The 26925-nt window shown below is 40.6% G+C and overlaps 1 protein-coding gene across 1 annotated transcript in view; it reads left to right on the forward strand.

The window, feature by feature from the left end:
- The window catches only part of PUDP (pseudouridine 5'-phosphatase), a 122630-nt gene that overhangs the window by 43835 nt on the left and 51870 nt on the right, over nt 1-26925 (forward strand). The window contains exons 2-3 of the mRNA XM_019529358.1: nt 6888-7106; nt 23668-23897. Of these exons, the coding sequence (XP_019384903.1) occupies nt 6888-7106; nt 23668-23897 (449 nt within the window). The remainder of the gene's footprint in view (nt 1-6887; nt 7107-23667; nt 23898-26925) is intronic.

Genomic DNA, 26925 nt, shown 5'->3' on the forward strand with positions numbered 1-26925 from the left:
AGAGACAGACAGACCGACAGACAGACCTCAAGGTGGGGGCTCACAAGCCTTTTATAGCAATCCAGTGGCCAATCAGGTTGCCTGCTCTGAAGAATTTTCTAGTTCTATGAAGTCATGCTCTTAGCCAAACTGAGCACGCCTCTGATTAGATTCTGTATATGACTGAGCATGCGCATGGTGGAAAAGTAGGTCATGCTTGATTGACAAGCCAACAGGTCACCCAGGGGGCACATGCTGGGTACGCTGCTGTGGAATTTTCCATAGGCCTCGTCTGCTTGTCTGCGCATGATCAAACTTAACTCTTGTGTTACCAGCATACATTCAAAATTTGGTCCGGACAGAAATCAGGTTGGTCAGGCATGACTTGTTGTTGGTAAATTCATGCTGGCTATTTCTGTTCACCTTGCTCTCAACTGATTCAACTGGTTGCTTCAAGACCCATTACATGATCTTTCCAAGTGTTAAGGTGAGGCTGACTAGTCTGTAGCTCCCCAGATTCTCCTTCTTTCCTTTCTTAAACATGAGTACTGAGTTGGGTGTTTTCCAGTCATCTCGGATCTCATCTGACCTCCAAGAGTTCTCAAAGAGGATAGCCAATGGCTCTGAAATTTTCTCATCCAGGTCCTTCATTACATTAGGGTGCATCCCACTTTTCCCTGCAAATATAACAATGTGCAGTGTGTCTCAATAAACCTCACAAGCCCCTATTTGTGAAGACTGAAGTAAAAATGGCATTAAAGACTACATCATCTGTAACTAGATTGCCTTCTGTATTCCTTAAAGAATCTAGGGTCTCTGGTCTTCTTTCTGTTGACAAACTTGTAGGTTTCACAAGTAAATCAAACAAAGTTTTCCTGCCTTGTAATTTTTTTCTGTTGGAAATTTATTTATTCCAATTTATACTGTAAATTGTCAGAATTAATTTAAAAAAGAAAAAGAAACACGTAGATAACCCCCTCCTCCAAACCAGACTTCATTCGTTAATTTTTTTATTGTAAGCTGTCTTCTCAAACCAAGGGCAGTTGATTAAGTCAAGTTATTTAGATACTAAAATGAGGACATTTACAACCCTATCCTAGATAGACCTGTACTTCTAATTCAGAATCTTTGTGGTGGTTTTAGCAGATCAGGTTTTACAGTATGTTATGGTGCCAAGTGACCTCCAGCTTCTTCGATAGTCTTTGGCCTTTATTTATTTATTTATTAGCTGGAAGACCAGTTGAGCAATTCAACACTTATCATTCTTGTCACTTTATCTGTATTTATTGTAACTGGCTTTTACACACTTGAAGCAGTACCAGTGGAACAGCCACTGGTTTTTATATAGAAGGATCAACTATAAAAGTGACTGTAGATGGAATGTGCAGCTTGAGAGTGAAACCTGTTATGCCCCATGATATATAGTGGGTGAGGAGTATGTCATGCTCATAATGTCCATGTAAAAGAAAGGAAGAAGATTTAGAAGGACAGGAAACATTTTTAGAGACAGAAGATGGAGTTACTCTCTTATTGAATTTTAGTGAGAGTTGGCTAGCTCATTCCTTTCCTTTCCATTGTTTTGCAGATCTACTTAAGAACTTAAGAATTCAATTACTTACATTATTCATTATCTCTTTTCATATAGAAAGTTTTGTTTTTGTTTCTTTTTGCATAGGAAAAAATCTAACCTGACTTTATTTTGTTCAACATTTTTTGAGATACCCCATGTTCACAAGGTTGCCAAAACTTTGCATAGTAGCAGTATTTGATACTTAGATACTGCTACAGACTCCCAAGACAAAGCTTGTGTGTTTTCTTTTGTCTTTAAGAAGACACAGAATATATATATATGCAGATAGATGTATGCGCATGGCATCCTACATGTGTAAAATCCACGCATACACTCAGTGTTGCTTGTTTTTAAGGAGTTTTCCCAGATTGTGATTGGAGATTAACCCTAGGTTATTTCAGCTTTCCATATTTATTGTTGGGGCAGTAGCTCTGCAAGTCTGTTCAGGTACATAAAGCTTCCACATCTGTGTAAGACATTTGAAGTGGGGATTCAGCAAGACTTGAATACTCTTTAATAATAGAATAGCAAAGGTTGTGCACTCTTGAATAATAAAGGCACAACCTGTAAAAACCTCTTTGTTTCTCAAGAATATTATTATGTGAGGTCATGATACAGGAAACTAGGGATTATAACAACTCCCATTGCATTTAACTGCACTGCCTAAAAGTAAAGTTTCACAAGTTCAAGCAGGATACTGGAAAGGAAGTTATTCTTTTTGAGAAAAATCATTTATGAATCAGTGTTGAGAAACATGTAAGAAGTAGGCTATTTGGGCCCCCAGTTCAGCAAGGTTCTTACGTGTGGACTTTATTAAAGCATGTGAGTAATTCCATTGAAACTGCTGGGCTTTAAAGTATGTTGATGTATTGACATCTGGGGTAGAGACTTTCCATGACTTTTTTTCATTGCCTAGCACATGCTGTTCTAATAAAAACAATAAATTAAGTATTTTAAAACATACAGATTTGCTCGTGAAGTGCTATTCGGTCTGTAAACTGTGACATTTCCCAACTGTTTATTTTTAGGTCAGCAATCTGGATGTTATTAAGTATTTCTGATAAAAGCCAAATAAAAAACAGCTCACAATCATGATGCTTAAAATTCAAGTGGCATTTAGTTTTATTCTGGAATGTCACACACACCCACGCGCGCGCATACACACACACACACATATAGTTTGCTGTTTATTGGTGAATGTGAGAAGATTTAATACATTTCCTACTTCAGAAACACAGGAAAAGTGGGACTGTAACATATCTTAAGCATTATGCTGTTATTCATCTTCACCGTAGCTTGCTGAGAACACCACTTGATAGTGCCAAATGAGCAGATTTTCTTTTTCATTTTTTGCTTCTTAAGGCTATCAGTCTTGGCACCTTTCAGAGCCAAGTCACTTGAATTTCTGCTGATCTAGATGGACATTGTGATATGTAACCTGTGTGTTTTATGGGCCAACCATGATAATACCTGTAATGAACTTAACTTTTTCCCTGCATTAAATTGTATAAACAGTGTCTGCCATGAATGTTAGAGAAGGTATTTTTTTCCTTTACCCTGAAGGTTATTTTCTGATCCATTTGCAAAGCTGGTATGGCGCACACTGAAGTAAAATGGCCCTTTATTGAATTTCCTAGGTCAGCTTTAATTTTAGTTATTGAAACAGAACCCTGAAACTAAAATACTGTGGAGTTGACTATACTGCTGCATTTCTTCACTGTTTGGGTTCACTTGACTCCAGGTGAGATGACAGGAAATAACCCAGATGTTTGTCACTGATTTCAAGTTGGAACCATCTGCTGGTCTTTGGACTAGAAGACCAATCTAATAGTAGTAGTTCATAGGTAGTAGTTCATATGAACTAATATATAGACTAATGGAGTATAGCAGCAAAGCATGTGGCTTTTGTCAGACTACAACCAAGTTTTTATTTGTTGTCCCTCTTTATTCAGTCTTCCCTGTGTACTATAGCCATGCTACAGATGCACAGATGTTGTGTATAAACTGAAACAAGGGATTGGAAACTGGTCTACATATGTAACTGAAGTTCAGCGCACATAGACTGGTTTAAAATGGTAGAACCTAGTTTAAGGTGCACCTGGATTGATCTAGTATCAGATTTAATCGATTTAAGTTAGATTGGTTTATAGAACTTCTGTACCAAATTGCCTACTGACTCAAGTTAGGTTTCTGTCCACCTGCTAAGTCCCCACTGTCAAGGAGGTGTGTTGGAACTCAGCTTATGTTCAGCTGTTCTGGCTGTCACAGACCCTCCTAGCCAGCACAGAATTTCTCCCCAACTACATGTCCTGCCGCTTGCCAATTGTGGGGGTGAGGCTGGATGGAAGATTCTGTCACATGGACCTGACAGCCAATCAGGGGTGGCTACTGGGCTGTGTTCAGCAGCAGGGAGCTTACTGGGAGGCATTTGGGAGCACCTCCAACTTTCTGTCCTTGGCCAGTGGAGGCAGCCTGTGTGCCCTCCCTCTCCTCCAAAGGGCAGATGTGTGTTCTGCTCACTCCTGAACTAACCTATGATGCTTAGAGTAAAGTGTGTAACTTAGATCTCTTCTGCCTTGGGCTTTTTGAACATTTGTACCTGGCCTAGAATTTAAATTTTGAGCAACATCCATCCTGTCTGTATAATACTTTCCAAGCATTGAGAAGAAGACATCCTCACTATAAATGTGCACAATTTGTCTTCTGTTAAACCTAATTTACCAAAACAAAAGGAAATAGTTGGCAAGTGCAGTCTTTAATGAAGGGAAGGGGGGTTGATTTGTTTGTTTTAATGGGAGTTAATCCAGAAAGTGTTTGTCTCAATACAGTGTTCCAGTCTGCCAGTGGTATAGATCTATTCTGCTCAAAATTGCAAAACTTAGCCTAAAGTCTCTGAAAGTGTTTAAATTAACTGTGGGTAAGAAAAACAGAAACAAAGGAAAGCAGGTTTGAGTTAAACCTGGATTGCTTATTTTGCTTTATGAAAGCCCCCTTCCAGTCTCACTCTTGTTTGTTAAATTATTGTTTTCCTATCAAGATCTTAGGGGAGTGCAAAACTGTTAAAAGTCTTCTATTTGTCAGTTATATCTTGTCATGGAGCACTTAGGTGCCCTGCTTCTTTAAAGAGCTGAAACTGGAAGTGGGGAGCCCCAACTGCTGGTTACCAGGGCACCCAGAATGAGTTAGTTGGGCCACACCTGCCAGCGATCAGGTAACTGGAAGGGGCAGGGCTTGGCTCATATAGAAACCCCAGGTCTGAGGCCAGGAAGGCAGTTTTCTGCTAGCAGCTAGAGGAGAAGGAGCCTCCAGGGAGGAAGTGCCCAGTAATGCTGTAACTGCCTGGTATGCTGCACCTAGGGCTAAGGAGCTAAGGTACCTTGGCCTATTAGACACTTAGTGCCAGGGACCAAACCCGCTCCTTTTAAAAGGGTCAGAGCACACCCTGACAAAAGTATTATGTTATAGCCCAGGGGCTTGTGTTTTGTTTGCTGGGTGGTTTGGGTAAAGCTACTTGGGGAAGGAGGAGATCTCATAGGGGGCCCACTGCAGTGTGGGGACCCTGGCATCAAGAGAGGGCATGACACTTTCGAGTGCATAGACCCCTTTGGGAGGTGCAGAGACCCCCAGCGCCAGAGAGGGTGTGACATTATATTTGGGGCGCAGAGACCCCTGGCTCCAGAGAGGGCACGGCATTGTACTCGGGGTGCACAGACCCTGGTGCCAGAGAGGGCGCAGCATTTGGGGTGCACAGAACCCAGGTGCCAGTGAGGCGCAGAACGAGAATAGAGGGTGCCCAGCAGGCTGAATTGGCACAGTCAAGGGGCCCTAAGGGTAACGCGGCCTTCCTTAAGGACCCCATCGTGTGACATACCTGTTATGGGGAAAGGTTCTCTCTCTCTTTTTTTTTCAAGAAAACATTGACCATTTTCTCACTCATCCCTTCTAAATGTTTTTTTTTTCTAAGCATCTTGTTTCAGTGGGGTTAAAAGGTGTGTCCACAGTTTTCTCACCAGCTTTCATCAGTAAATATAGGAAGTTTTTTTAAAGATGGGGAAGGAGGGGGGAAGAGGAAGCAAACTGATAAATTGTTTATTTTACTATTACCTCAAACTTAAGCTGAAAAGTTTCTATGCAAGGGACAATTTGAAGAGGGGGAAATGAAAGCATGGTAAGAAACTGGCTTTTGGTGTTCTTGCAGAGATTATATTTATACTAAAGTATTTGAGGATTAATTCAGATATTTAATTAGCTTCATTCTTTTTGATTGGACTTATCCACCAGCATAACGAATCCCAGCCCCAGAAAAGTTGTACTCTAATAAGGGTTTTGTTTGTTTGGGGTTTTTTTAAACTAATCAGACTTAAAATGCAAAAATTTTCCCCAAGCTAAGGATTCTTTGTATGGCAAAATATAGCCTAAAGTTAACGCTTACAATGAAGCCCCTGGAATTAGAAGTGCGGGTGTGTGGGCAATGCAGACATATGTAAATGGAATGGTGTCGGCGGTGCTGTAATAATGACTGTAGTATCTTTTGAAGGAACTCTGAAGCATCTCTTCAAAGACATTTTAAAATAACTTTAAAATGATTTTTTGTAGTTTAAATGGAATATGTAATGACCTCCCTTGAGTACCAGCATTCCTTTTCTGATTTTCTTCTTTCATTGAAGAATAAACATGGTATCCTAATGAAGGCATTGGTTATCTGTAAACCTATGCAAGACAAAGTTGGTGAAAGAGCAAGTCCGCACAGAGGGTAGACAAATGTACCCTTACAGCAGTTTCAAAAGAGGAGGAGGAGGAGCTGCTGCTCAGGACTGCCCAAGATCTAGAACTGTTACTTGTATTGGTGCCTGTAGTAATACAGGTACAGCAAACCGACTCCAGCTTTAACCCTGCTTTGTCCAGGGTCAAAGTTGAGGAGATTTAGAACACTTGTATCCTTAAAAGGTCATTTATACCTAACCATTACAGCCTAACAGCTTCTGTGTGATTCTGAACAGCAGCCCCCCAACTCTTTGCTTGTGAAGCTGCTACAAATGTATGTTAGTCTGTGGCCACAGTTCTTCACTGTATAACCTTTTCTTATATCATGGGACTGTTACCCTTAAAGAATAGTGGCTTGGTGCTCTGTGTTGATCTAGAAGTCTGGATGCAAATCTGCATTGAAGGCGAGATCTGACAGGATGTGCTGCTTTAGGTGTACCTCTGTGCCTCCTAAATGATGGTGAATAGGGTCCTCAGTTGGGAAGACTTGGGGCATAGAAGCAGTAGTTCAGACTGAAAAGGATGAGCCTTGCATATTATAAATGACTCCTTTTTTTTTGCCTTTCTTTTTCAGACACTGAACGTCTCTATACTGTCGTATTCCAAGAAATCTGTGAGCGTTTTGGAAAAGCCTACACGTGGGAGGTGAAATCCTTAGTCATGGGTAAAAAAGCATTGGAGGGAGCACAGATTATTCGAGATATTCTAGAGCTTCCAATGACCAACGAAGAGCTGCTGCATGAGAGTAAAATGAAGCAGGAAAAAATATTTCCTAGTGCTGCATTGATGCCAGGTGCTTTCTCTTTATTATTTAAATGACTTCATATGAAATTATGTATATACAGGCCATGATAGAGTTTTAAACTTCCTTTCACAAAGAAGTTTCTCTTACAGACCTGATATTTCTACTCTTGACTTGGCAGGGTTTACTCAAAATGGCATGGTATTTACTTGTTAGGAAACTCCTGGGGATGCAGAGAGCTTTTGCTTACACATTTCAAGAGCAGCTGCTCTTAATACATGTTTTAAAGAACTAGGGGAAAAAAACTCCAAGATAAATATGCATGAGTGTTGTCAGATTTATAATTTAAACTCTGATTTACAGTAGTTGATAGCAGCTGTATAACTCAACAAGTTATTTTAAACCTGGCTGTGGGTGCACACTGGTGTGTGTTTGTTAAGGTCATAACAAAACTCATGCCTATACAAACATGGACAAGTGAATTCATTCACTTACATGTTTCAAGTTGAAATATATAAAAAATACCCAGAAGCTACATTGTTACTAACCTAGAGTATGAACCGAGTGTTTCTGGAACATAGATTAATATTTAATGGTAACATTTAATAACAGAGGATAGATAACGTGTGTGAAGTAGCTTAGCTATTGTCACTGTAACTACCTTAACTGTTGGCATTTTCTGCTTCTTGACTGTTTGTATGTTTGTTCTTGCAGTCTTCATGGTGTATTAATGTAGTGTAGCATGTGTTTGTTTCTTCAGTGTGTGCCTGTATAAAACTTCCTAATAGCTTAATACGAAAGGGAGTCCTGTAAAACAAAAGTTCACTGTAACTAGTGGGTAAAGCTTACAAACTCAGCTGCTTTGGCCCACATAGCAAATACCAGGGATTGGCAGTGTTTTTGGGTGGAGTAAAACTTTGACTTCTAAAATGTTGGCGTGCTAGGGGCAGATGGTGGGAGAGCCACAAATGGGCCGATCCTGGCTGTGGCAGTGCAGTCCCAGTCCCTTCCCAGAAGTCTGTGCGCACCAAGCAAAATGACTTCATGTGCCATGCTCTGGCATCCCTGACATGCATTCATTTTTCTTCAGCTTACACATCTTAGAAGCTCCACCAGCTTATCAGTTTTTTGTTTGGATGCCTATTCACTGTTTATATGTAAGTGTGAATTAATAGATTTGAAGGATAAAATTCTAGTTCTTATTAAATTAATAGGAGTATTGCCTGAAGTGAATATTCTACCCAGAGGGTGCATCTACACATGCAATTAATGCAAAGCTCTGAGCAGTTTGAGCTGCAGTAAACTGCTCCTGGGAGCAGCATCTACACATGCACCCATGATAACAGCAATTTGAGCTTGGGTGGAGCAGTCCATGGTTGGTAGGGGACATAGGGGTCAGCTTTGGGCTCCAGATGGTGATGTTGGACTGTGGAGAGGCTGGCTGGGGCAAGAAGTTGCTGAAAGAGCGGAGCTGTGTGGCTAGGCAGCAGGAACGAGTCTAGCCTTAGGCTGGCTGACCAGGTACAATTTCATAGTTTCATAGTTTCTAGGGTCGGAAGGGACATGAGTAGATCATCTAGTCCGACCCCCTGCCATGGCAGGAAAGAATACTGGGGTCAAACAACCCCAGCAAGGTGTTGCTCTAACCTCCTCTTAAACAGCCCCAGGGTAGGAGCCTGCACCACTTCTCTTGGAAGCTGGTTCCAGACCCTAGGCGTCCTGACTGTGAAGTAGCGCCTCCTGATGTCTAGTCTGAATTTACCCTCTGCCAGCTTGTGACCATTATTGCTGGTCACTCCTGGTGGTGCTCGGGGGAACAGGGACTGCCCCAGTGCCTGCTGATCCCCCCTGACTAGTTTATAACAGGCCACTACATCCCCCCTCAGCCTTCTCCTTTGGAGGCTGAACAGGTTCAGGTCCCGCAGCCTGTCCTCATAGGGCCTGCCCTGCTGTCCCCTGATCATGCGAGTGGCCCTCCACTGGACCCTCTCCATGCTGTCCACAACCCTCTTGAAGTGCGGCGCCCAGAACTGGACACAGTACTTCAACCCGCGGCCTGACCAGTGCTGCATAGAGGGAGAGGATCACCTCTCTGGACCTGCTCGAGATGCATCTGTGGATGCATGCCAAGGTGCGGTTGGCCTTCCTTACTGCCTCTCCACAGTGCCAGCCCATGTTCATCTTGGAGTCAGTGATGACCCCCAGATCCCTTTCCGCCTCCGTGCCAGCATCTTCACATGCATTTCAGCTCAGTTATTTACTCCGCTGTAAGATAGTACTGTCAGGGACTTCCTGACAGTAACGGTGGTGTTAATTAGTTTACTGCAGCCTCATACTAGTGCATGTGTAGCCGGTGGTACTTAACTGCAGAGCTAATTAGTCTATTCCATAAAGCTCACGTGTAGATGCATCCAGAGAGTTTACTATGTATACTTAGTTCCGAGGTTAAATGCTACATCATTTAAATATATAAATTAGATATCTGTTTTATTTTCCAGAGAAACAAAAGAAATAGTCTGTAATGAAAGCAATATAGTTTTCGGTATAAAACTCTTACGGACCATGAGTTTTGCTAAAACTTCATGAAAGACTGAGAGGAGGATTTTTTAAAATTTTCATTTAAGTTTTAAATCCTGTGGACTCCTTACAGCTGCTGGTATTTGATTCCAACTTCAAAGAAATCTTAGTTTAGGCTTCAGAAATCTCAAAGGATAGATCTGTTTGGGAATAGCAAGTGGCACTATTTTTTTTAATATGTCTGACTGATTATGGATGGAATTAACAGGCATTAACATTAAGGTAAGTTTATTCATGAAGTGAATGAAGAGTTCATACCTCTTGAGGAGGCATTTGGATGTCTTAAAGAGAGCAGAAGGGAAAACACTGCTTAGAAAACTGATCAACGTGCCGTAGGTAGAGAATCTTTGATACTGTTTAACAAGAGGGAAAGCAAGGAAAATGTTTTACTTGCTTCCCTAAGTTCTAGCTCTACTTTTGTTTTATATCCGAGTGCAAGAGTAGTGCAGCATTTTAGATAACACTCCTAAAGAAAATTTAAAGATGACAAAGAAACAGATAGATAAAGGAAATTATTTTTGAGGTCTTCCAAGCAGTCACAGCAAGCGGTGGTTGGTTCCATCCTCATCACTCTCTTGCTGTCATAACAGCAATACTATTTCACTTGAGGATTGTGGAAATATGCCAGTGGTGAGTTGTGACTTCCAAATGCTTTAATGTGTCAGGTTACACCAAAAATATTTTAAAATTTGTGGTTTAAAAGAGTGGATGGTTTCTCCTGTGAAGTGAGATTTTTTTCTACCATGGGCTAACAGGGGTTTCTACTGGGGAATAACTTTATAATCTTAAATGATTATAATCAAACCAACCAGAAATCCAATCAAATTGCTACAGTTCAGAGCGTTAATGTGGGCTGATTATTATTATTTTTAAATGGGTGTTTGAACCTTGAAGAGTTATAGTTTTCTCTGACATAAGTTTCAACGTAGGAGCTCTAAACAGTTCAGAATAGAGAAACATCCTCTCACAGAGGTTATATTTATCCTCAAGGTTTTCATTCATGCACAACTGAATGTGAATCATAAAAGACATGGGTGATTCATATACACAATTAATTTAAACAGTACAAGGTGTGTTTATTCATCTCTGTGTGTACGTGTGACCGGGCAGCAAACCTCTGCCCTCTCCCAGAGTCTATGCTGTGCTCACAGGCTGCTGCTTTTGTTCTGGTTGTCATTGCAGTGGAGTGAATTGGACCCTAATTGCAATCTCTGGAGATTCTCTGGTTTATGCTTCAGGGCTCAAGTGTCTAGTTCCATGCACACTGCTGCTAGTACATTCAGAAGGAGAAGAAAAGCAACTGCAGCCACTGGAAGGGGAGGAGGAATGCAGGGAATATTTAAATTACTGTTTTGCTAGATATTCAAGGAAAGCGTAGGGAAAAAAAGAAAACAAAGGATTTATAGAACTGTAAGAGGAGTAAGAAGCAATGCCTAGGTTTAGTCTACACAGTTTTTATAGTACAGTGTATTTGTTAGGAGCACAAAGAAATCAAAGCCCTAGTTATGATAGCTGTGCCAACAATATACTCTGGTCAGCTGCAACTATGCTGTCAGAAGACTGCTTTTGTCTGTTTAGCCAGTGTTGTTCAGGATAGCTATAGTAGGAGAAAAATCGCCTTTTGCTGACTTATGCGAAGTCTCCACTGAGGGCTATACTTATATCAGCTCAGTGGTATAGACAAACTCCAAATGTGTAGGAAGTGATGAAAGGAGGTACACACAGACATACATGCAAGACCTGAGATTTTTGGGATCGGGCTTAAAATTTCAGCAATCCCAATTGTACAACTGCTGGTATGGGAAGTCCATCATGGTGAACTGGATCACTCATGCTGGGCTCCATATATGTCTTTCAGTGGGGAAGGGGCAGTCCTAGACTTAGGGCACAGGATGGCACAGGACTGCCTCTGGGTAGGAGAGAGTGCCAGATTGTTAAATTGAGCAGAGGGAAGCCCCAGGCCCTAGTTTGGGGCCCAAACTGCCTTGTGCCTAATCACAGGGATCAGCTGATCTTTGGGATGGGACACAGCATCTAGAATACATGCTACATGTTTAATTTAGATCACAATAGAAAACATTATTATACATTAATGAGGGAATGTCTTTGTGGCTGGTTTGCCATTTTATCATGTCATAGACTGAATGCTTGGCTTGGTACAACTTATGGCACAGTTAACACAATCATGCCATAGAGGTAACATCTGCCAAAACTCTTAGATGAATAAACTAATTTCTCCCTGTTTTTGGGTAGTGTAAGAATGATGTTGTAACCTGCTAATCTAGAAAGTATGGAAGAGGCAAGAATTTCATAGCGTGATCTTTTTTATGCAGTTGGTCCAATAAAAGATACCACCTTAATAAACCCATGCTGCTTGCATATCTTTTTACAGAGTTTTTAAAGAGTTTGAATCCCTTATGCTGTAAAAAGTAAGTAAACACAGAGAACATATAAAATATTCTTATACATTTAAGGCATAGTTCATTCTTCATAATTTGTTTATGCAAGTAGCTTGGGGCTTTTTATAAAAGCTTAGCTTCACCTTTCCCCTGTATGTGAAAATAATGCTGGCTAAACCTATTGAAACTCCCAGATGAAGTTGTTTTCTTTGGCTTCAGCTAGTCATTGCATTTTAGTTGTAGAACAGTAATGTTTTAAAAGGTATGGTTTAACTGGTGGGGTGTATTTTTTGTCTTTTTAAAATATTTTCATTATTAGAATAGAACCTATAGTCTTTACTGAACTGACTTACTGACTTGAAGTACTACTATGGTTTAAATGTATGCAACTGTTAGGACTCCCTCTATCACCATTTGTATGGTTCTAACAAAACTTGCCTGAGAAAGTTAAATCTATTTGTTAGCATGACTAGATGTTGCACGTTGCCAGAAGCTCTCTCAGAACTTGGTTTTCTGCCCTAGAAAAATGTCAGTTGGTGCCTTAAAAGGATACTTTTCCAGGACAACTAGCCAGGATTTGAACCTTCCTTTAGAATTTACGTTTTTCCTAACTATCGCTCCTGGTTGCTGAATATATTTGTTTGCAAATGTCAGTTTTGTACCTTTGATAATTTGCAGTTTCCTGCTCTGCCTGCTGGCAGACCCAACATTAGACCTATAGGACTGAGTTTCTCTGTAATCACTAACAGTTTAGAGAGAAGCTTTCTTGTTTAATTCCTTATCCCAAGGACACTATGAATAGATATTGCAGGGGTATGGTCCTTTGTGGTATTAGTGGTAGATTTGCCACACACAAAACAAACACACACATAACTTCATTAGATGTCCGGGCAGAGTGGCTCCTTAAACTCTAAAGTGCCATCCTGCCCTGCCTTTTGCTTAACTCCACATTAACATGGTTAATTAAATACCCCGTACGTCTGTACATTAAGTTAAGGCTTTCTGTTCTGCAGAGGAGACCCATTTAATGTCATTGCTTTTGAAATTTAACTTGGGTAGAAGTATATCTTCACAGCCAAGGCTTCGTCTAGCTGGGTCTTAAAAACCTCCAAGGATGGACATTTTGCAACCTTTCTTAAGTAGCCTGGTCCAGTGCTTTACTACCATTCTCACGAGAGTTTTTTCCTAAAAGCCAACCTAAACTTCTCTGGCTGGAACTTGAGATCATTGCTTCTTGTTTTGTTATCTGCCACCACTAAGAACAGTCTAACTCCGTCCTCTTTGTAACCTCCCTTAAAGGCTCCCCTTCAAAGAAGGGCGGCAAACTGACCTGTAAACTGACTTGAAAATTGCTTACAAACTGCCCTATACCCTGTCCTAGTTTGTATGCTCCTGGTTGCTCGAGGCATCTGCTTTTATACCCTCTGGGGCCTGGGCTGGCTCCATTCCCATGTTAAGTCTTCTGTCAGACACAAGCAGCAATAACCCCACTAACGGTTGTCCCAGCTGGTCAAAGTACATGCCCAAACACTCAGCAAGCCAGACACATAGACAGCTCTAACTCACTTACCTTCCCAGAGCAGAATCTCTGCCTGGTACCTGGCTCCTATTCCTCTCTCCCTTCCTCCTCTTGCTCCCTGAAAACTGTTGCAAATTACCACGTTTGCTGTTCCTGTTTGCTCACCTGCAGAAGTACAGTTGAAATTGCAAGACCTTATTACAGACATTTTGATTAAATTTCTTTCTCTATGGTAAATAAGAACAGCCTAGGAAGTCATTTATTTGGGGTGGATTGGATAGAGACCTGTTTGAAAATGTTTTCCTGCCTAACTTTCATTTAGTTCTTTTGCTGTTGAGGAAGAGCTGGTAGTAGCGGTTTCAGGTTTATTGAAAAAATGTTTTAATTGATTTCATTTTAACTTGGACTACTTAAGCTAGTCCCTTCAGGAAAAAAGACCCAATTAGATTTGGGTAGAGCTGTTTGAGAATGGAGAGGCCTGCCTAAAGTGCACAAGGAACTTAGTGTACATCCCAGTACCTGCTTCTCAACACAGCTTATTATCCCGGATGGAGTGCTGCACTAATGTGACCATACTGCTTCCATTATCAAAAGCTAGCTCAGTTGCTATATGCCGTTAGTGATGCACTGTGGGTATTGTTATAGTATTTCTGTGCAAACTGTGTTCGTGTTGCAATCATGTTGCATGCCTCAGTTTCCTCCTGGCTAATTTACAAGAGGGGAAAACTGGGTTAAAAAGACAGTGAAGCAAGAGGTCTGCTTGCCATTGGAACAAGACAAGATGGCATCTACAGAGTCTGAGATAGCTGTGTTGCCATTTTGACTTTTAAAAAGTGAGATGGCCCACCCAGGAGGCTGGAGGATAACTGTATACAAGGATAGCAATGGAAAGGAGGGTGTGAATAAGAGCTTATTATCTCCTTCCAGAGAAAGTCTCGAATCCACAACGAGGAAAGGTGTTTTGGAAAGACTGGAAAGAGAACAGCAAAACAAAGCCTTTGGGAAGTGTTCTTGGCCATGTGGAAGGACTGGGAAGAAAAGAATTACTTACCCTTTGGAAGAAAACCTCTGGCTGGGTGGCATTTGTCTCAGTAAATGTCTTAATTGAAACAGAGCTGTGAAACTTTGGATCACTGTAGGTTGCCCCAACAAGAGGTAAAGTCGCTTTCATTGGAGGAGAACTGGATGCTAGTTCCTTGAATCAGGCCCATGGAGATCCAGAGACCATGAAGGGGCTGAAAGTCTGCATCATAGAACTTTCTGAAGCAGGGTCTCCCAATACAAAGGAGCCTGGCTTCCCCCTGCCTGGGCTGGCTTTGGGAGAACTCTGAAATCCAACAAGGCCTCAGTGATCCTAAGGAAAGTTCCCTCTGGAGAGCACTGTGTGACATTGCTTTTTAGGTCCCTGGCAGTTGTAAAAACAATGTCATAATTGAGATTCTAAGTATTTTATGCCTCGTGCCAAATATGTCTCCTGCTGAACCAAATGTGTTGGGCTGCCCCCAACCCAGTTTTGTGGATTGGGCAGGGAACAGCTCTATCCTAGACTTAAGGCTGCCCCAGCCTGGAGCTGGTTAATAGGCCCAAGGCTAGGGCTGGCAATCAGCTGATTGTAACCTTCAGTCCGGAGGCAACAGTGTGCCCTGCTGTGCTAAATGTTCAATTTTTAGTGCCATACAAGTGAGTCTCATATTTTGCAGAATATCTTTGTGGCTGGCTTATCTCTTTATAGCTCCATGAGCCAGCTGCATGTGTAGCACTGTTACTGTTTATGGCACTGTAATAGGACCAGGCCCCAGGGGTGGCCATGATGCCTCCTGGTGGTCACATGACTCCTGTCCTGCTCCATTCCCTTAGGGTACCCTCCCTTTCCTCTCATCTGCCATACCTTTTGATGGAATCATTAGATTACAAAAAAAGGAGGCTGCTCCAGGGTCCCAGAGTAAGCCTTCTTCTATTATTTGTCCAGTGGGTCCCTCCCAGACTCAGCTCTTAATCTTTTCCCTTAATGATTAAGTGGGGTCCTACCAATCCCATGCATACCCCTGCAGCAGTTACTGAAGAGCTAGTTGTGGCCTTCTTCTGCCTTTTCAGCCATGCCCATGCCTCACAAGTGTTTCTTTAAATTGTCCATGGGTCTTGGTGGCCCTGTCTGTTAATCAATAAAATCTACCTAGCCTACTGGGCCTTGGTCAGGCTTCTGCCTGTCCTGGGCTTTCATCCCTTGTCAGCATTTAGCTCCCCCTTGACTATTCCGCTTCATTCTCCCTGCTGTGGCCTCAGCCACCTACTCTCTAGGACTCTGGCCTTTGGACAGCTGCCATAGACCAGGCTGCTTCCATTCACACTCTGATCAGCCTGAAGGCCCCTGGCCCTGGCCAAACTGTCTCTGTTTTCTGGGCCTCTAGTCATAATCTCTCTCCAGGCTTTGGCCCTCTCAGTTTAAACTTGCTTTGGCCTTAGCCCTCTATTCCCTGGGCCTCTGGCCCTGACATGGTGGCTATAGCCATCTTTCAGTCCTTGGCCCTCAGGCTTCAGGCCAGGCTGCTTTTGTTACTTTAATATCCTGCCCTTGGATCCCTGACCCCACACAGGACTCCTCCCACTAATCTTGGCTCCCCTAGCCTCAGCCAGCGCAGCCTTCTGGACCTCTGACCCCAGGCTAGGTTGCCTGACCCTGGCCTTAGCCCTCCTGCCCTTAATCTGCCTGTTACTGGGTGCCCACCAGGCAGCCCTCCATAGCCTCCAAGTCTCCCCCAGTAGCCACACCTGTTCCTCTGGTATTAATAAGAATATACACATGCCCACTGGCTATCTAACAAAACTATCTGCACTGGGTCTTAACTTTCCTACAAGTCATAAATTCCCCTTCTACTTTACTTGTAGCTCTTGGGGAACTTCTTGGGTGCTGGTCAGTCCCTGTCCTGCAGCCATCCTTATCAGGAGTGCCTGTCCCTGCTACCAGACTGACCCTCCTTCTTCCCAGTGCTGGGCTTATGTGCCCCTTCCAGTTAGGTGACCCTAATTAAGCACAGTCATTTCCCACTAGGCTTAAAGGTCAGCCTGCTTGCTGTGGTTCACCTAGCTCCTGTTCACCTGTCAACTGCAAATTTTCCTTAAAGTAACACGAATCCCTGGCTCCCTGTAACAGGCATGGTTAACACCTTAATTGCCCCATAACTGTAGCTGTAAATGTAACCCGCATAATAGATACATCCTTAGACTAATAAGCGTGTTGAAAAGGAACTGTTTCTCATGAGTGCTTATGATCTCATAAAAGTAATTTTGACATTTAAATATCATATATATGTCTTGGTGATAGGTTGTTGGTAGTTTTCTTGTTTCTTACTATTCGTTTAACGACTTCCCAGATTTGGTTTAGAGATCAGTGGATATGAAGACATAACACAAATGAAACATGGTTTAATTGGTAGACTTTCAGTTGTTTCAGGTAAAGTACATGCAGTATGGGGAATTAAATCAACTCTTTCTAATAATACAAGAAAGATATCACAAGAATTGCATCTTCCTAGTAAATTATTTTATTATTGGGTCAAAGCAGTACATGCACCAATACTTAGAAGTGATTGTACATTTTGAATCCCAGTCCTGCAGTAATTGAATGCACTAAAAGGGATTATTTTAGTTTGTACTTTGTTGTAACTCCTTCCCCTTTCTCGCTCCCCATTTCCACCCCACTCCCCCAAAGGATAGCAAAAGTTTGCATTTAACAGTTGCAAAATATTTATACTGACCAGTGTACAATAATTTGAAGCTGTATTTGTGTAAACAGCCTTTTTTGTATATATATTTATGTTAATGTCTCTTAAGTATCATGTGCTAATAAGGAACTTCTTCAGGAACTTCAGAATGCTGAAAACTCCATTTACAGTTTGGGGGGCATTACAGGTGCCTACATTCTAGCCCCTTTTTAATCTAGCAAAGTCTAAAAGTAAAAATGAAAATTCCAGGGCGTATGCCATAGGGAAATTTGAGAGAACCTTGAAGAAGTAACCTTTCTACAGCAGTATTTCTCCTAAGTCATCTGATTTGAGCTTAAATTTAGAGCAGACATACCCTGAAACCATTGAACTAAAACTGTGATGTCATGGGACTGAAGAAAATATGCCGTTTGAAGAGAGCGCAAATCAGGGAGAACTAGCCACATGATACAGAGGACAGAGAGGTTAGGGGCAGTCCTAAAACTACAAAATACTTGAATGTGTTTCCTTTACATTTCTGCCAATTTTTTTTTAAATGTTTTTCTGTGCTATATGACACAGGTAGCACAGATTAGGTCTCCTATAAAGCAAAACATCTGCCCATAACATAAAAAGCAATTTAAATGTCTGTTAGAAACATGATGCATTTTTACATTAGTATGTTAGTGTCTGTGACATCACATATGTTTGCTGAATCAAAAACTAATCTGTGTTTATAATTGTTTCAATAAGATAAGATATAAATATTTTTGGAGGAAGATCCTACTGGTTGCATATTTAGACTGCAAAGCTTGATTTTCATCTCCATGCTCTGTTGACATTTAAAGGAGAAAGTTTATGCTTCTATTAGTTCTCTTTATTTCTGTTGGTCTGGAAATGTTCAAAGACAGAATGCATTCATTTGTATAGTAAAGGTTTTCTTCAGATACTTTAGTTATTAATTGACTGGTTGGAGTCTGGAAAATACAGAAGAAATCTGTAGAAAAACACATCTGCAAATTAATCGTGTTTCCAGATGGATGGATTAGTTGATAGACTGTTTGCTAATCTATCCACTTTACTAAAAATAAGAATTATTCCAGTTCAAAATTGCTGTGCATGTGGCTATGTGGGAAAAATAAAAGTACTGCAAATGAGACTGCTGTTTTTATGGATTGACAAAAATGGCTTAGATGACTGTAAATGACATGTTGTAACAAGATGCAATAAACCAAATATGTCAGATCTCTTTGCATTGTACCATAAATTGATGTGGGCAGTTGTGTGAAGAGAAAATAATAAAGAGCGCAAACAATAAATATTACTTACCTGCTTGATTATGCACACACAAATTGGAGACAAAATTCTTCAACTGTAGTTTCCCAATCAAGCCTTAGTTGTTATGCCTGCCACCCTGGAAAGAGCCATTATCTAGCATCAGCCAATGTCAGATTAACTGGAGATAATAGTAAAAGTGCTAACAGAACAATGTCTGCCACATTTTCTTTCTTTTGTTTTATAAATTTAAGAAGCATTATCTGAAAGATTAGTTTTGCATAGTATTGCTTATAGACGGAAATTAGAAACATACATCCACTGGTATTTTATTCCGTCTAAAGCTGTTTAGTTCAGGTGCTCTTAAATCTAGATATGTGTATTGCTCATTTTATGAGGAATGAGAAAACTGATCATGGACAGGATTTTTTTTTTAAGCACATAAAGCTTTTATATAAAGCATCTTGGGGGACATGTCTACACATGCACTTTAGTGTGGAGTTGACTACTTAGCTTTACGGTAATGTGTCTCCATCTTCATGTGTGGCACTATTAGGCCACAGCAAACTAATTAACTCCACTGTAGGATGGTGCTGCCTAACATAAGTACTATCCTATGGCAGAATTTAATGCACTGCAATGCACATGTGACCGGGGCTGCCTGCTAGCTAACCCCGCACTGTAGCACCCTTGTGCTTCAGCCAGCTCCTCCTCAGCACATTCAGGGGTGGGCCAGCTCTGGGCTGGCAGGCTGACCCCCTCCCCGCCCCCGACAGCTGGGGCTGCACCACCTTGGCTCAATGTGTTGCAATCCCAGTTGCACATGTAAGCGCTGTGCCCAGGAGTAATAAACTCTAGCTCAAACTGCATCAGTTTATTCAGCCATGTGAATTGGACATGTAGATGTACCCAGGGTCAGATTTTTATGCCTGGTGAAGAAAAGGTAGGAGAAGAGGTTATATTAACAAATGTAATTTATTATATGGTACCAGGGTGTCAAAGGCCAGCTGGGCACTGTGAGTATATCAGTTTAGTTGCAGACTGACTGAGCACTGTAACTTTATTAGCCACTGGGCTATTTTGGTTCGGGATCAAGGAGGTGATGTTGGGAAGGAAAGCAATGACAATTTTTACTTATAAAAAAGAATAATTTTACTTATCACAAAACAAAAGATATAGTTTGCAGATATGACAGTTAGTAAAAAGGTTAAGCTCATAGACAACATAACAATATAAATTAAAATTGATAGTAATAATAAAACAGATAAATTAACCAAGAGTTTCTACTTGGTTAGTAACTTATCAATAGTCCCTCAGTTAGAAGGTGCACGTCAAGCTGATTCAGCAAAGTCAGACGTTTCTGAACTGGGCTGTTGGAGGGGGGACCCGAGGGAAACACCTTAGTTAGGATTTGGTTTCTGCTCTCTCAGGGAATAAGAGAGATCCGTGAGGGTATGGAACAGCAATAACCCTTCTGTTCCGCCCTTCCCGAGGGTTATTTTGATGTGCGTGTTTTTTTATATCCTATTTATGCTAATTTTTTAGTTATATAGCCATTCACAGTGTTACCTTATAACTATTAACCTATAGGGTTAAAAGGTGTTAGAAATTATTACAATAAGTCACTGCCCAAGCTTGGGTTTACCCAATACGCAAATTACACCACATTACTTTGGGGTTTGAGATTAACATGTTTTTACATAAGTTTAATCCACTATGTTAATTATATCTTGTGATTACATTCGTTAGTTTTTTATTGTTTCTAAGCAAAATTTATAAATCGGCTATGTTTGCAATTATAATTTTTAGTTTTGCTTTTTAAAGTTCATGCTGTCTGGTTATTAATACAAAAGATATATTTATTTATTTATTTATTTATTTCAGACAGACAGGAAACTGCTTCATCAGCCACTTTGCAGATATCGTAGAAAGCAAATCTTTCTGGTTAAAGCTGCCTGTTTGACCTTTCTGGTTTTGGCCATCACACCAGGGCTCAATCACAGTTCTATTCCCCCTCATCATTTTTCCTATGTTTAATTTTTCCATATGCCCACTCTGTAGTCCCTTATATTCTAATATTCTGATCCTTGATTTTTCTTTTCTTTCCACTTTTGAGTTGATTTCCTCACTCTGCCTTTTGGATCACTGAATTGAAGCAGTATTACTAAGTAAGAAGTAGTAGGACTAAAATGAAAAGGAAACAGTATGTGAAGAAACAGAATGGGAGACCAGATGGAATGAGTTTCAGAGAAAATACAGAGGATACTCTTTATACAGATTAAAAAAGGGGAAAGCTGTGACTAAAAAGTAGAATACACAGCATGCCTTTGTAATTGTAAAAGGTCCCAAGATCCTGGACCTTACAAGTCCCAGGGTTAGGTGTAGTAAAGCTACATTAGGTGAGGGTTGTTTTGCTTTGTTTTGGTTTTTCGAACTTTTTGAACATTTACTGAACATTTTTTCTCATTCTGAGCATGTTGATCAGGTGAGGCTTGGGCGCAGCTCGTCCCCACCAGCCAGCAACTGTGGAGGAATTCATGATATTTTATAATCTATTTTTTAGGCAACAGATAATTTAGAACTGTACTAATACTTCCGTTTTACATTTTTTTAAATAAAATGTTTGGTACATATATCATATACACACCAGTTTTATTGATATAATTTTAAGAATATTTGTGGAGCGTGCTTATGCCATTGCCAGCCATGAGTCATGCAGCCATCCTAAGGTCATGTCAATTATGTGTCACATAATCATATATCCTGTAGTAACACTGACTAATAATTTCCATTTAAGACGCACATTCAAATTCCTTATAACTTTGCAAAACGTAATTCCTTTAGGCTGACATTTTCCATACTTGGTAGCTACTTGAGACTGTTGTTTATTTATCTGTAATTATTTGTTTGAAAGCAGTTTAAGTATTTTTGAGAATGAGGGCTGGGAACACTACATTATTTTGGTTGCTGTAAGTAAAAGATGGCATACTTCTGATCTCTATGTGCTGAAGAATTTTAAGACCCCCCAAATCACTAAATTAAATGTCAGTACAATACCACAAAATGATGCCCCTCCAGTATGTTTTCTTAACACCCAGGAAATATTGCAGAAAATTAGATTAAAAAGCATAACATTGTCAAATGAAGCATTCTGAAGATAAATGCTACAAACACACCTCTGAGATGAGTTAGTGTTAGTCTTATTTTTCAGATACAAAGCAGAGGCTTATACAGGTAAAGCCTTATTACACTTATTTTGGAGCCCTAATGTAAAACAAGTGGGATGTGATTTTTCAGGGGACATATATATGTAGGATATATTGCTATGTACTCTGAAAAAACAAACGGACAAAATATATATATATATTGGGAGGGGGCATCAACATGTGCTTTACTACGGAGCTGACTAATTAGCGCCACAGTAAAGTGTCACTGTCTACACGTGCACCAGTATTAGCCTGTAGTGAATTAATTAACACTGCCATAGGGTAGTACTGGCCAGAACAAGTATTATCCTATGGCAGAGTAATTTATGCCGCTGCAGTGCACATGCAGACTGGGGCTGGCTGGGCATGAGGGTGTTACAGTGTAGAGGCTGTCTGCCATCTAGCCCTTCCCCGTAGCACCCTCATGCCCCAGCCAGCCCCTCTACCAGCAACGATCCCTCTAAGCTATGTGGCATGCGTGGCCACGCAAGCGCGCTCATGCCGTGCTGCCATCCGTGCCTGTGTGGCTGCATACTCCACACAGCTTAAGAGGCAATGCTGTCTACCACCTGACCCATGACACCACCACCCAGAGCCCAGGGCTGTTCAAATTGAAGCACCCCCACCACCATTTTGAAGTGCAGGGATGCTGCAGTGCTTTAATTAGAGTGGCCCTAAGATGCGTTCTAATTAAAGCACTGCCCTCCTCACCCCCAAAGCACATGCAAAAGTGCGCTATGGTGCTGAGCATGGGTATGAAATTTTCTATAGAATAGAATACAATTTTTTTCCACATTCTTCCACTATAAAACCAAGTGCCATAGGGCACCTATACACATTCCCAACACCTGCTCCGATGCATACGGATTAGAACATGTCAGAGCAGACTCAGTTGATTAGCATGCTTCAGCTGTCTTGACCTCATGTGTATTCAGTGTCCCTGTGGTTCAAAATTGCAATGAGGGTGGTTTAACGACAGCTTGTCGAATGAGCTTTGGTTAAAGTACCCCTGCTGCCATTTTGAAATGCAGAATACTAAATATATGAGGCACTGCAGGCATTTTAATTAGAGAGGCTCCCAAAAGCTGCTCTAATTAAAATGCCCTCCTTCCCTGAAGAACATGTGTAAAGATACCCTTAATTACTGTTTGCTTAATTTTGTAGTGTTCAAAGCAAGCTGTTATCTAATAATAGTTTTGCTCTTCCTAAAAGTATTATGTTTGTAAAGTCCAATCCTATAGCTCTTTCTGTGGCTACAAGCAAACGGTTTGTATTCCCTGGAGAAGCTGAGATGCGTCTAGATTGCTGGGATAAAGATTCCATTTTATATGCAGAAAAGCTGGATTGCCCCTTGTCTTGAAGTTGATTGTATCTTGGGACTCTGGAAAAAGTAATGGTTTTCATGGGCAAACAGAAGAGAAGAGACAGGGAGGGGAGATGAAAGAAGCTTCTGCTAACAGGCTCATTTTCTTTTTAACACTCATCTGGTAACCATTTGAAGCTGTTAATCTTTTTGGATTTTAGAATAAGCACTTTTGGGTAGTGAAATAGCAGGCAGAAAGGGATAGGCTACTAACACTGTAGACTGTGCAAGTCGTCATATCCACTGGTTGCTTTCAGTCATGCGAGGTGGTGGCACAGAATCAAGGAACTGTCCCCAGCTTGTGGATGGCCCTGATCCCAGTTCCTGTTACCAAGTGGAGCTCAGATGTAGGAGGAATTCAGCTTGGTGCCTTTTTACCCATTTTTGCATTGAGCTGGAATACTTCAGAATTAGCAAAAATGCCACCAGAGTGTAAATGAATCTTTCAAAGTTACCACCAGAGTGTAAATGAATCTTTACCATGTACAACTAGGCTCTTTTACATCACTCTTCAAAGTACATTCAGCTACATAAGGCAAATATATTAATAGATACATTATTTTGTCTTCTAGGCGTTGAAAAACTGATCCGCCATCTACACCAGCACAACATCCCCATTGCTGTTGCTACAAGCTCAGCTAGAGTAGCATTTGAGATGAAAACAATCAAACACAAAGACTTCTTTAGTTTATTTAATCATATTGTATTGGGAGATGACCCAGAAGTGAAGAATGGCAAGCCACAGCCTGATGTGTTTTTAGTATGTGCAAAGAGATTTCACCCAGCACCTCCTCCAGAAAAGGTAAGGAGCAACTTAGCTGCAAAGCCAACAATAAATGATCTAGGCTCCATGTTAAATTTTCATTTGTTCTTCACCATGGCAAGATTTGAGATTAAGATTTAATGCCAAATTTAAAAAAAAAATTAAAAGCTTCCTCTCCTCCTCTCCCTCCTACCAAAAAAGCTGTATATTATTAAAGGAGATTATTGGGAAGCATTCCGCTCCTTCACTGTGTATACAGTTGTTTTTTTAAATGTAAATTACATTAATTTATTGCATGTTGTAATAAAGTGACAGGAAACTTTAATACTTTTCAGTATGTAAATAAATTTAAGAGAAGATCGTCTGTGCTCAAAGTTTAGAAATGATTATTTAAACATAGGCCAGTTTACATTTTATATATTTGAGGCCAATGTACTTCTTAAATGTCTAAACATTAATGATACATTTTTGTAAAAAAGGATATATATTTCCTTCATGCCATATCTGCATCTTTCATGTTGAATCTATTAGCCCATAATTTTTGGTTTATAATTTCAAAACCTATCACTTTGAGTAGTATCTCAGAAACAGATAAGGTGTTTTTCTTCTCTCACAAATTTCCAACTTAAGGGTAGAAACCTGTAAGAATCATATTTGAAAGATGAAAAGATAGTAATTTAAAATAATGCATCCATTTGTTTTAAATAAGTACACTTTCTCTTTAAAAATCATGCCTTCTTCATCTTCTTTCCACACTGCATGAAACATGAGGTCTGTAATGAAGTTTTGAGAACTTTATTACTGAAAAAGGTGTTCTACATTTACAACAGTATTTTTTATCCAGACTTTTTAGTAGATTAAACTAGTGGTTTCAATGGGCCATTGAGAATTGAAATTCTCTCCCAGCAAATCAGCAAATCCCAGAACAATGGAAAATACCCATAGAAGAACATAGAAATACACTTAGATTTATTCCTGACCAGTGACTGTCCAACCTCTTCTTGAACACCTGCAGTGTTGGGAAGTCTCCAGCTTCTTCTAACAGTGAAGAAGTTTTTCCTGAAAAACCTATTTTGCTGCAACTTCCAAGACATCGGTCTATATACTACTCTGTGCAGCAAGAAAGAGGAGGTGTTTTCCCTCTTTTTTATGGCAGCCTTTCAAGTACTTTAAGACTGCTATCATATCCCCTCCTTATGTGCCTTTTCTGCAAGTTGAACATTCTTCAGCTTCTCCTCATATGATTTGTCTTCCAAGCCCTTTATCATTTTTGTCACCTGTCTCTGGACTCTCTAATTTTTCCATGTCCTTTTTAAAATGTGTAGCCCAAATCTGCATACAATACTCTAGATGATGCCTAACTAGTACGAAGTAGAGGCACTATCACATCCTTAGCAGTGGTATCTTGCATTTACTACTGATGCATCCCACATTTGCCTTCCGTGTGACTGCTTCACATTCCAGGCTTATGTTGAGTCTGTGATCTGCCAAGACTCCCAGATCTTTCTCTGTAGTGCTTCCATTCATTCAGGTATCACCCATTTTGTATTTGTGTTTCTGATTATTCTTCCTCAGGTGTGCCACCTTGAATTTGCCACTATTGAACTTCACCCTGTTAGCTCTAGTCCAGCTTTCCAGTCAATCAAGATCCTTCTGAATTGTGATATGTTCTCCCAGTGTTGTGTTATCTGCAGATATGCTCAAGGAACCTCTCTTCCACCATCCAAATTATTAATAAGCATGTTGAACAGCCATAAAAAAACATTGAACTGGAGCCAGGATGGATTTCTGTGGAATTCCATTCGAACCTTCCTGCCATCCTGATATGGATCCATTTATAATTACCATTTAATGTAGCTATTGAGTCAGTTGCCTATTCATTTTATAGTAGTTTTGTCCATCCCACATTTCTTCAGTTTGTTTATGAGAAGTTTATATGGAACTTTGTGAAATGCCTTGCTGAAATCCAGATGCAATATACCCACAGCATTCCCTCCATCCATCTAAGTAGTTACTTTATCAAAGAATGAAATTAAGTTTGTTTTACATAATTTGTTATTAGTAAATCCATGCTGAGTGCTTGTAGTTATACTTTCATCTTTCAGGTACTTAAAAATGGACTTTCCTTAGGATATGTTCCAATAGTGTCCTGGATATTGACACGGGGGTACCCAGTTTGTAGTTCCCCAAGTCCTCCTTTTTGGTGTTTTAAAGAGGGCTGCTACATTGTCCCTTTTCCAGTGTTATGGTTCATCACCCCTCTCCCACAACATCCTGAATATCATTGCCAAGGACTCAAAGATCTCATCTGCCAGTTTTCAGAGCCTTGGAATAAAGTTCACCAGGCCTTGCTGACTTGAATTCATTTGGATCCACTGAAAATTTTTTTGTGAAGACTGAAGTAAAATAGCTGGTGAGTAGCTATACCTTCTTTGCCTCTTCTGAGTTCCCCGTGGCTGTTTAATAGTTGGCCCACAGTTTCCTTCACCTTTCTTTTCTGGCCAACATACTTATACAAACTCTTCTTGTCCTTAACCTCCTTCACCAGGTGCAGCTCATTCTTGATCTTTGCCATCTTGATTTTCTCCCAGCAAGTTCCTGGTATTTCCTGGTATGCTTGCTTCGTGTGTGCTTTTCATTTGCATGTATGCCTTTTTTTTTTTGGCATTTAGGCATCCTAGAAGCTTCTTGTGCAGCTGCATTGGTCTCTTGCCATTCTTCCATGTTGGAACATTTTTCTGTTGGGCTTCCTTTAGAAGTTCCAAACTTTCCTGGACACCTTTATCCTTCAGTCTGTCTTCCTATGCCCCATTAATTCCTTGAATCAATTGAAATTCACCTTTCTGAAATCTAGCATCCTAGTTCAGTTGACCTCATGCTTTCCCTGTCTCAGGATCTGGAATTCTATCTTACTGTGATCACTTCCTCCCAAGTTGTCCATCACCTTAACAACCTCTACCAGTTCTTCTCTTTTGGTCAGGACAACATCCAGTATAGATAAAGATCACTGGAATTTGTATTGGAAGTGCACTATGCAGTAGCTCCTTTAATTTTGAAGTTTCCGCCA

Source organism: Crocodylus porosus, unplaced genomic scaffold (genome assembly GCF_001723895.1).
Source record: "Crocodylus porosus isolate Cpor-Errol unplaced genomic scaffold, CroPor_comp1, whole genome shotgun sequence".
Classification (NCBI taxonomy): Eukaryota; Metazoa; Chordata; order Crocodylia; family Crocodylidae; genus Crocodylus; species Crocodylus porosus.